This window comes from Nuphar pumila, chromosome 4 (assembly GCF_984573655.1).
Source record: "Nuphar pumila chromosome 4, dmNupPumi1.hap1.1, whole genome shotgun sequence".
Lineage (NCBI taxonomy): Eukaryota > Viridiplantae > Streptophyta > Magnoliopsida > Nymphaeales > Nymphaeaceae > Nuphar > Nuphar pumila.
In genome coordinates, this window is record NC_143252.1 from 127,689,661 (window position 1) to 127,700,028 (window position 10,368).

A 10,368-nucleotide genomic window follows, 5' to 3' on the forward strand; every position below is an offset into this window, starting at 1 on the left:
AAGTCATTTTCTATATTTGTGAGTTTTTGTGTGTGCACATTTGGTGTTTGTGTTCTTGGCTCTTGTAATCACTCTTAAAGAGTGACTCTTTGCCCTACTGGTGCTTCCGCCTCTTTTCATTACATGGTATCAGAGCACGGTTGGTGATTGGGCTTTTCTTTTGTCATCTTGGAAAGCATGCCTCTCAAAGTTTTGAAGAAAGGAAGAATATTTGGTGCCGATGGAACGTGACTCTAAAGTGGAGTTTTCTTTCAAGCTAAATGGGTCCAACTATCTCATGTGGGCCTCCGCTATGGAAAATCATCTAAGAGGTAAGAAACTTTGGGGCTTTGTTATGGGAACTACTCCCGAACCCTCTCTTGTTCTTACCAAAATTGAAAATGAAGTTGAAAAGGCTTTAGATGGCGATAAGCGCATCATAGCCATTAATGAACATCAATCCAAAATCGAGGATTGGGAAAGTAACGATGCCAAAATTTTGGCATGGTTTATGAACAATGTAGATCTTAAAAATTGTGCTAATATTGCCAAGTTTAGAAGGGCCAATGAGGCTTGGTTTTTCCTTAAGGGTATGTATACCCAAAAGGATCTTGCTCGGCAATTCCTTTGTCAAGAAAAAATTCGTTCTACCAAACAAATGGATATGAGTGTCCGGGACTATTTTAGCTCTCTAACCCCCCTTTGGGATGAGCTTGCCCTTCTTGAGCCCAAATGGGTTGCTCCACAAGATATTGAACTAAGAAGGGAACAAATTGAAAAGGAGCACTTTTTTCAATTCCTTCATGGACTTCGCCCGGAATTTGAACAAGTGAGGACATCTCTTCTCCATAGAAGCAAAGCCCTACCTATTGAAGATGCTCTTGCCGAGGTATGTCAAGAAGAAACTCGACTTGGCTTGAGCATTAGGAATGATGAGGTTTTGGCCGTTAATAGGCCCGGATCAAATGTTAAAGCATATAGACCTCCCCACTTTAACAAAAATATCAATGGGCCTAGAAAGGGAATCATATGCCACTATTGTAATGAACCGGGGCACATTAGACTGGTTTGTCCAAAGCTTAAAGGAAAGGTTGCCGCGGTTGGAGAAAATTCTCCAAAGGAAGAAAGTACCAAAGGAGATATCAAAAAAACTCTTAATCTTATCTCTGAAGTTCTCCAACACCTTCTCAAGTCTTCTCCTTCAACATCCGGAGCCGCCATCGCCTACTCTTCATCACCTCCAGGTATGTGGATACTAGACTCTGGTGGTTCTTTTCATATGACATCTCATAAAAACTCTCTTTCAAATGTTTTTTCCGAACCCATGTCCTCCTATGTTTCAACGGCCGATGGAACGTCATTAAAAATTGAATGTATTGGAACACTTGACTTCAAAAATTCTCAAAATTTCTTTGTTCCTAAAGTAAGAGTTGTTCCAAAAATTAATTTAAATCTCTTTTCCGTTTCCCAAATCACCGACCATGGATGTCAAGTCTTTTCTCACCTAAAGATTGCATCGTGCAGGATCTCCAGTCAGGGAAGCTGATTGGGCAAGGCCATAGAAGGGGTGATCTCTATTTTATGGACTTTTTGACGCTTCCATCTAAGTCATCTTGCAATCTTGTAAAAGACAAAAGTATTGAAATTTGGCATGAGAGACTTGATCATCCAAATTTTGTAAAAATGTCTCTTTTCCCTTTTTTGAACAATACTTGTAAAGACAATCACATGACTTGTAAAGATTGCATTTTTGGGAAATCTAAAGCTACTCCGTTTCCTTAAAGAAGTTATTTTGCCACTCGGCCATTTGAACTTGTTCATTCCGATGTGTGGGGACCTTCCCCAATTTTATCTAAAGGAGGTTTCTCGTATTATGTGGTCTTTATTGATGACTTCACTAGATTTACGTGGACATACTTCCTAAGTCGCAAATCTGAAGTCTTCTCTTTCTTTAAAGAATTTCATGCACTGGTTAAAAATCAATTTTTGGGAAATCTATCTATTCTTAGGTCCGATTCGGGAGGTGAATATATGTCTAATGATTTTCAAAATTACTTAAAAGAAAATGGAATTTGTCATCAACGTTCTTGTCCCAACACTCCGCAACAAAATGGTCTTGCGGAAAGAAAGCATAGGCACATAATAGAAACTACAAGAACATTATTGATTTCAAAAAATATCCCAAAATCCTTTTGGGCCAAAGCGGTTCTAACTTCAACATATCTCATCAATAGAATCCCTTCATTGTCTTTGAAAAATATTTCTCCATTTGAAAAACTTTACAATATGTCTCCTGATTATAAAAGATTAAGAATTTTTGGATGCAAATACTTTGTTTTAACTCGCAAAAATGATAAACTTTCTCCTAGGGCTATTGAATGTATTTTTTTGGGATATGGCGAAAAACAAAAAGGATATCGATGTTTTGACATACTTAATAATAAACTTTATATCTCAAAAGATGTCACATTCCTCGAAGAAGAAAATGGTTTTTCGCATCAACCAAATGAAAATATTGACTATTCCTTTTTATTTGACTTGTTACCTCAAGAAAACATCATAGATGATCATATTGATCTTAATGAACCTCTTAATGAAGATCTTGTTGAACATCCAAATAATGATCAAAACTTAGAAGAAAATGCTTCAAGACAAATACAAGTCTACTCTAGAAGGAATGAAAGAAATCCTCCTTGTGCCCTTGAAAGATTTTCTCAAAGTGAATCGATAGAAGAAACCTCTCAAAGAAGATCAAATCGCATTCCTAAGATTCCAAATAGATTTGTTTCTTATGACTCTTTTTCCCCTAATTATCGAGCATGTCTTCTTGCTCTTCACTCCTTTCATGAACCATCTCATTACAATGATGCTAAACAATATGATCATTGGAATGAAGCTATGGAGCTTGAACTTAATGCCCTCAAAAAGGCGCAAAGTTGAGAAATCGTTGATCCTCCCAATGGCAAGAAACCCATTGGATGTAGATGGGTGTTTAAAGTAAAGACTAAGAGTGATGGTTCATTAGAAAGATATAAGGCTAGGTTGGTAGCCAAAGGTTATGCCCAAGAGTATGGGGTAGACTATGATGAAACTTTTGCCCCAGTTGCTCGAATGACTAGTGTTCGAGCCCTTATTGCTATAGCTTCTGTTAAAAAATGGCCCATCTTTCAACTTGACGTTAAAAATGCCTTCTTGAATGGTAATTTAAATGAAGAAGTTTATATGGAACCACCTCCAGGTATGAATTTAAATGGAAAAGTTTTAAAATTAAAAAAGGCTTTATATGGACTTAAGCAAGCTCCTAAAGCTTTGTATGACAGGTTTAGTAATGTATTAGTCAATTTAGGTTTTTCTTCTTGCTATACTGACACTGCTCTTTTTGTCAAAAGGACAAGTGACTCCATTATAATGTTCTGCTGTATGTTGATGATATGATCATCACTGGGAATGACAAAAAGGGAGTAAATGATGTTAAGTCTATACTAAAAGATACTTTTGATATGTCTGACCTTGGTTATTTGAGATATTTTTTAGGAATTGAAGTGGCTTATTCAGCGCGTGGGTACATCTTATCTCAAATGAAGTTAGCTGCAGAAATCTGTACCAAATCAGGAATATCTGATGAAAAGAAAGTGGAGACTCCTGAAGTTATCAATGTGAAACTAAGACTTGAAGATGGTGTTCTTCTTGAAGATCCAACCCCCTACCGTCAATTAATTGGATCTCTCACCTATCTATCCATCACACGTCAAGACATAGTTCATGCGGTTCATGCAGCGAGCCAATTTCAGCACACTCCTACTACGGTTCATATGGCGGCCGTAATGAGAATTGTGCGATATATCAAAAATACCATCTCCAAGGGACTCTTCTTATCCTCTTCCTCATCTCTTGAATTGACTGCTTTTACTGATGCTGACTGGGGAGGAAATCCCAATGATCGGATCTCAATTACGGGTCTTTGCATTTTTTTAGGTGAATCTCTCATCTCGTGGAGATGCAAGAAGCAGCAGAAGGTCTCCTTATCATCTACTGAAGCTGAATATCGGGCTATGGCGATGACAACTATGGAGATTGTGTGGCTCAGAAGTCTTCTTGGTGACATGGGCGTTTCCATTTCCACTCCCACCAAGCTCTGTTGTGATAACAAGAGTGCGATATACATTGCCAGCAATCACACCTTTCATAAGCGGACCATGCATATCGAAATGGATTGCCATTATGTTCGAGACGAATATCTCAAAGGGACCATCACATTGCCATATGTCACTTCAGAGTATCAACTAGCTGACTTCTTCACCAAGGCGCTCCCAATTCCACGATTCATGTTTCTTCTTGGCAAACTTTCGGTCTTCTCCCCGTAAAGTTTGAGGGGGCATGTTAAATTATGTATATATAAATATATATATATATATACATATACTTATATATATATATATACATTCATATATATATATATAAGTATATATACGTATATATGTATATATACATAATTATATAGCTTTTTCCTGTTTTGTATAAACCAAAAACCCGATAGGGGTGTTTTGGTAATTCCATATGTACTTTTTTGTTTTTTACTTTTCGTTCTTTTTTCCCCTTTTTCTTTTTCCTTTTTTATTTTCTGTTTTTGCTTTTTGGAACCATAAAGGGGCCCCACCCATCTAGTCGTTGGGGCCCCAACAGTCATATTTATGACCGTTGGGGCTCCCAACGACTAGAAGGGAGCCCCCTTTATGGTCCTTCTAAAGTGCTCTCCTCCTCTATATAAAGAGGAGGTTCCCCCTTGTAAATGTATGGGTTTTTACACCCTTCTCTTCCTTTCTTCAATAAATCCAACTTATGACTTTAAGTCATTTTCTATATTTGTGAGTTTTTGTGTGTGCACATTTGGTGTCTGTGTTCTTGGCTCTTGTAATCACTCTTAAAGAGTGACTCTTTGCCCTATTGGTGCTTCCGCCTCTTTTCATTACATATATTTGGATGATAGTGCACAACAATCAAGCACTATTTCCAAATTCAAACTCAAAGATGCACTACCAAGAGTTCCATTACCTCCAATAATCATACGTACAAATGAAGTTGAAGAGGATACAAATCAATCCAATAGAGCTAGTAGAACTGCGGATATACAAGAGCGACCATCAGTTCCTCAAGGCTGAATTGATCGTTTCCTTAACAGGAGACCTAGGCAAGGTATGTTGATCTTTTGTTTTTTAATTTTACTTTTTTCTATATATGTATTTTTTATATTTAAAATTATGGTTTTTGAACATTTTCATTTTTTAACATATTCATTATAGGAAATGAAGGAAGGAGCAGAAGCACGTGATGATGCAAAAAGTTCTCGATCTATTGCTGACTTAAAAGGGAAGAGAAAGATGACAGATTAATGAACTATTGAATTCTTAATTATTCTTTTGATGATGTATTTGGAGTAGTCCAACTTAGAAACTTTTATGTTACTTTTTTTGTTATGGTTTTTTAATATTTTGTTGGTTCGATATGTACTTTTATTTTGAAAAGTGAAGTAGTGGATTATGTTAATTTTAAGTTTATAGTTTAGAACTTTATAGCTTATGGTTTACAGTTTAGACTTCAGAACTTTATAGCTTAAAAATTTAACCATATCTCTATGTAATCTTTGAGTTTATTGATTTCTCATTTTCTATGTTGCAGAAATCATAAGATTTACAACAATCAAGTCATTTAATTCTTTCATTGAAAAATGTACACTTTTTAATCAAATTTATTAGTTTTCTTAATGTATTATGTAGTGCTTGCATGCAAGAGGAATGTGAATTATGATCTTCTCTTGATGTATTTTTTTTAAATGCTTGAAAATTACAAATGATGCATTTGTTAGATAATTGCAACTTATATTATTTTTTGTCTTAGATACATGTTTTATTTTGTCAATAATGATATAAATCTTATTTTTTGATAAAATAAATATATATAATTACATTTTTGCTCCCCTTTTGATTCTTATTCACTTCCCTTTCGCTTCTCATTTGAATCCTATGTCGCTTCCTTCTTCGCTTCTTAGGTCGCTTCCTTCTTCGCTTCCTAAGTCGCTTCGAAGACGCTTCCCGGTTCGCTCTTAAGTTGTCCCGCGCTTCCCGCTTCCTAAAATTTTAGAAGTGCCTCGCTTCCCGCTTCCCGCTTCCGCTTTCCGTATCGCTTCCCGCTCCCGCTTCCTCGACTAGCAACTCTGCTTCAAACTCTAAACTGGGAATGCAATATCCAAAATGGTGAAAATCAACCACCCATCCATCACAAATTACAGCAATGTGAAAGCAAATAATTGAATCAGAACTTGCAAAAGGTTTAAATAGTCAGTATGAATCTTCCATCCATTGGAAGCATGAATGTACATCTACATAATAGAAGAAAATAATCATCTACAAATCCACAAAGTTTCAGCTTTTCAATGATCATCAAAATCGAAACGGAGGGCAAATCTTCATTTTATGTGTGTGGGTGTGTGCGCATGGAAAAAGCATCTATAAGCAGTCACCTGATCTCTTTTGCCGATCTTTAACTCAAAAACTTACACTATATTTAACAAGGGGAAAAGTAGGCACCTCATGATTTAATCGATTTGGACAGTATATTTGAATCAGTTCCCAACCAAACAAGGACTGTGTTTGGAAAACTCAAAGGGCTTTGGGGTTCAGTACAGTCAAGGTTGTACAGATATCAGATGAAAAAAGGAAGCATATGTTTTTCACCCTTAAAATATGCTGGACACGGCAGGTTGGCCCGCGCAGCTCGCTCCTTCGCCAGAAAACCCATCGGCAATCGGCAGTCAGAGAGAGAGAGATACGGTTGTTGCCTGCCAACCCCCTTTACTCACCGGAAGATCCCAATTGGAGGCGGCCAGAATCAAGTAAGAAAATATTTGAATGAGATCAAGAGACTAAAGGAGTGTTTGGATGTACACCTAGTATTCACAGAACTGAGAAAAGCTGGGATATTACATCATGGAGAAAATTACATAAACAAAAAGACGAAAACCCAATTCAGTCTATTTTTTGTGAAAAGGAGGGTGCTCCCAAGGACCATCTAATGTGTCGTCCGATGAGCCCACTTATCTTAAATGTTAGGAGAAGCTGCAAAATTTGCACCATGCTCTGAAATGCCAGTTCCAAACTTAGACCATGTATCGTAAAAGTAAGATGAGTCGGAAACAAACTTGATCGGAGAATGAGAGAAAATGAAGACGCTATTGTACCTCGATTGCCCGAAGAAAGTAATCCTGGATGAACCACATGAATCCATGCTTGCAGAGAACCTTCACGGAAGCAGAGAACTCAGTGTCAACTGACGGATCCCTCGCACCGGTCAATAGCATGTCGGTGCACGCACAGAATTCCTCCCAATTGATAGAGATCTCATCGATGGCTTCGTCGTTCAAGTTGCCCAAAACCCCTAGATCGCTTCCCATGATCCCCAAATCCATATGGAACCGCCTCTCAAACGGGTGAGGGTGAGCCTATTGGATGATGCAGTAGCACGGACGAAATCAAAGCGGAGAAAGAGAAGCCGACCCAGCGAGCACGGTGGTGCCCTTTGGGACCATGAACGCCATATTATCCTAGTCGGTTTGGAACTGTTGCAGAGATGTGCAGCGAATCGCTGAACTGTAACTACGACATGGTCTGATCATATGGTTGGACAGATCTGCAATAAAACACAGCGAGAAGAGGTCTGTACAAGCGCGAGATGAACAAGCCCACGCAAATTTGCTGACTGAAACAGCGAAAACCCTAGAAAAAGGTACAACAAAAAGTAGGCCCTCAGAGAGAGAGAGAGAGAGGACGGGATGAGGGTTTCTTCACATGTCCACAGTGGGGGAGGGAGGAATTTCGCGCGGGAAGAGGTTTAGTGCGCCCTTTCTACGTTTAGACGAATTAGACTATGTTTGCTGATACGTGTGCTCGTTGCCTTGTTATATGATTCATGTGGGCTATATCTATATCATCAGCTCAAATGCAGTTTGGTGAGAGGATGGTGTATGTTCTCCCCCATGATTCATGGAATCCCACGTTTGTCTTATAGAAGCACATGGGGCTCATATTCCCGTGTATATTGACAACACTTAGCATTGGAGTATGGTGTGGTTGCAAAGACTTAAGTATCATTTCTTGCTATTTTTCTCATAAAGTAAAGCGATGGTTTGAGAAAATAACAAAAATGCCCTTCATTTAAAAAAAAAACAAATAGTTCAAAAAAAGGACAAACATGTATTCCATCCAGAAAGTCGAGGATGATATTGACCTGAGGCATCAAAAATATCTGTTTGAACTTTTCATCGTCATCTTCTTCTTCTTTGTTCTTCGTAAAACACTGTAAAACCCTTTCTCTTTCTCTAGAGAATAAATCAAGAGAAGCAAAGAGTTTCCCCTGGAGAAGACCATGAACATCAACGCTCTCACTCACTCTCTCTTATCTCTCTACTTCTGTGCATATCTAGCAGACGATCCTACATTGCTCCATCAAACACCGACTGACCTGTACACTGATTGTAGCATCGTTCAACTTGATGAGTTGTAGAACATGATTCGTAGTTTTTGCCCTTACAGGAGGGGGTTTGGGGGCTCCTCCCAACGTGGGTAACATCATTCAACTTGATGAGTTGTGGAGCCTGATTTAGAGTTTTTGCCCTTACAGGAGGGGGGTCCAGGAGCTCCCCCCCCCCCCCGGCGCGGATCCTGTTGACCGGTCAGCGGGCGGAGGGCCGCCCCTAGGGGGTTCGGGGGACAGCGCCCTCCGGACCAAATTTTTTTGGGGCCTTTCAACAATGATTTGTAGTATTATTGGGCTTTTCTACAACGATTTGTAGTATTTTTGGGTCTCCAACGAGCCACACAACGATTTATAGTGTTATCCGGCTTTTCAACAGCGATTTGTAGTGTCTTCCGCAAATCACTCTAGCGATTTATAATGTTTTTGGGTCTCCAACAAGTCCCACAGCGATTTATAGTGTTGTTGGATCTCACTATAGCGATTTCTAGTGTCTTCCGCAAATCACTATAGCGATTTGTAGTGTTATTTAGTAAGCAAATCATTGTAAATCACTACCTGAATTAGGACCAACTTGTTAGGGTCATAACTCCCTAGCTGGAGGTCATATTCCAAATCCATAAAAAGTGGTGTCTTCGTTATTGAGTCTAGTTTATTTCTGTAAATTTTCAGCGATTTCTATTGTCATTTCATTCCTCATTTTAACTAAAAACCAAACCTCTATTATTCTGAGTTATTTGAGTTGCACAACATCATTCTCGCTTGACATTCTCGCTTGACATCCACATCTTGATTCTGGCATGCTCCTTGTTGAATTTTTCATTGATTTCTTTCAATCTTGCTTGGAAAAAACATATGTCTTTCGCACCACGACACCCTTGCATTTTTTTACCACGACACCCGGGACCTGTGCGGGGGGGAGCCCCCGGACCCCCCTCCTGTAAGGGCAAAAACTCTAAATCAGACTCCACAACGAATCAAGTTGAGCGATGCTACCCACGCTGGGAGGAGCCCCCAAACCCCCCTCTTACAAGGGCAAAAACTTTGAATCTGGCTCCACAACGAATCAAGTTGAACGATGCCATCCACGCCAGAAGGAGCCCCCAAACCCTCCTTTTATAAGGGCAAAAACTCTAAATCAAGTTCCACAACTCATCAAGTTGAATGATGTTACCCACGTTGGGAGGAGCCATCAGACCCCCCTTCTGTAAGGGTAAAAACTCTGAATCAGACTCCACAACTCTTCAAGTTGAATGATGCTACCCACGATGGGAGGAACCCCCAGACCCCTCTCCTGTAAGGGTAAAAACTCTGAATCAGGATCTACAACTCATTTAGTTGAATGATGCTACCCACGCTGAGAGGAGCCCCCAAACCCTTCTCATGTAAGGGTAAAAACTCTGAATCAGGATCTACAACTCATTTAGTTGAATGATGCTACCCACGCTGAGAGGAGCCCCCAAACCCTTCTCATGTAAGGGTAAAAACTCTGAATCAGGCTCCACAACAGTCAATGTGTAGGTCAGTCGGTGCTTAATAGAGCAATGTAGGATCTTCTACTGGATGTGCACAGAAGCAGAAAGAGGAGAGAGAGAGAGAGTTTGAGGGTTGATGTTCATGGCCTCCTCCAGGAGAGATTTCTTTCTCGGATAATCCTGTAGTGCAGAGACATGGTCTTAAATAATCATCTTCGGGGCACTTAAGTCTTTACAACCACTCATTTTCTAGAATCGTCATTTTTTTTGCACCAATGGAGGAGAGGGTACTTAAGTCTTTGCAATCGCATCAAACTCCAACGCTAATTAATGCTGACAAATATGGGGATACGAGACGCACATGCTTACATACGTGGTGCTCTTTGGG

The 10,368-nt window shown here is 39.4% G+C and overlaps 1 protein-coding gene across 2 annotated transcripts in view; it reads right to left on the reverse strand.

The window, feature by feature from the left end:
- APC2 (anaphase-promoting complex/cyclosome 2) overlaps positions 1 to 7,921 on the reverse strand; it is a 168,572-nt gene extending 160,651 nt beyond the window's left edge. For both annotated transcript variants that reach the window (XR_016431421.1, XM_090003524.1), the window contains exon 1: positions 7,214 to 7,921. Coding sequence is in view for 1 of the 2 variants with exons in the window: in XM_090003524.1 (XP_089859650.1) it covers positions 7,214 to 7,441 (228 nt within the window). In the remaining variant the exon portion in view is untranslated. The remainder of the gene's footprint in view (positions 1 to 7,213) is intronic.
- Positions 7,922 to 10,368: the final 2,447 nt, after the last annotated feature.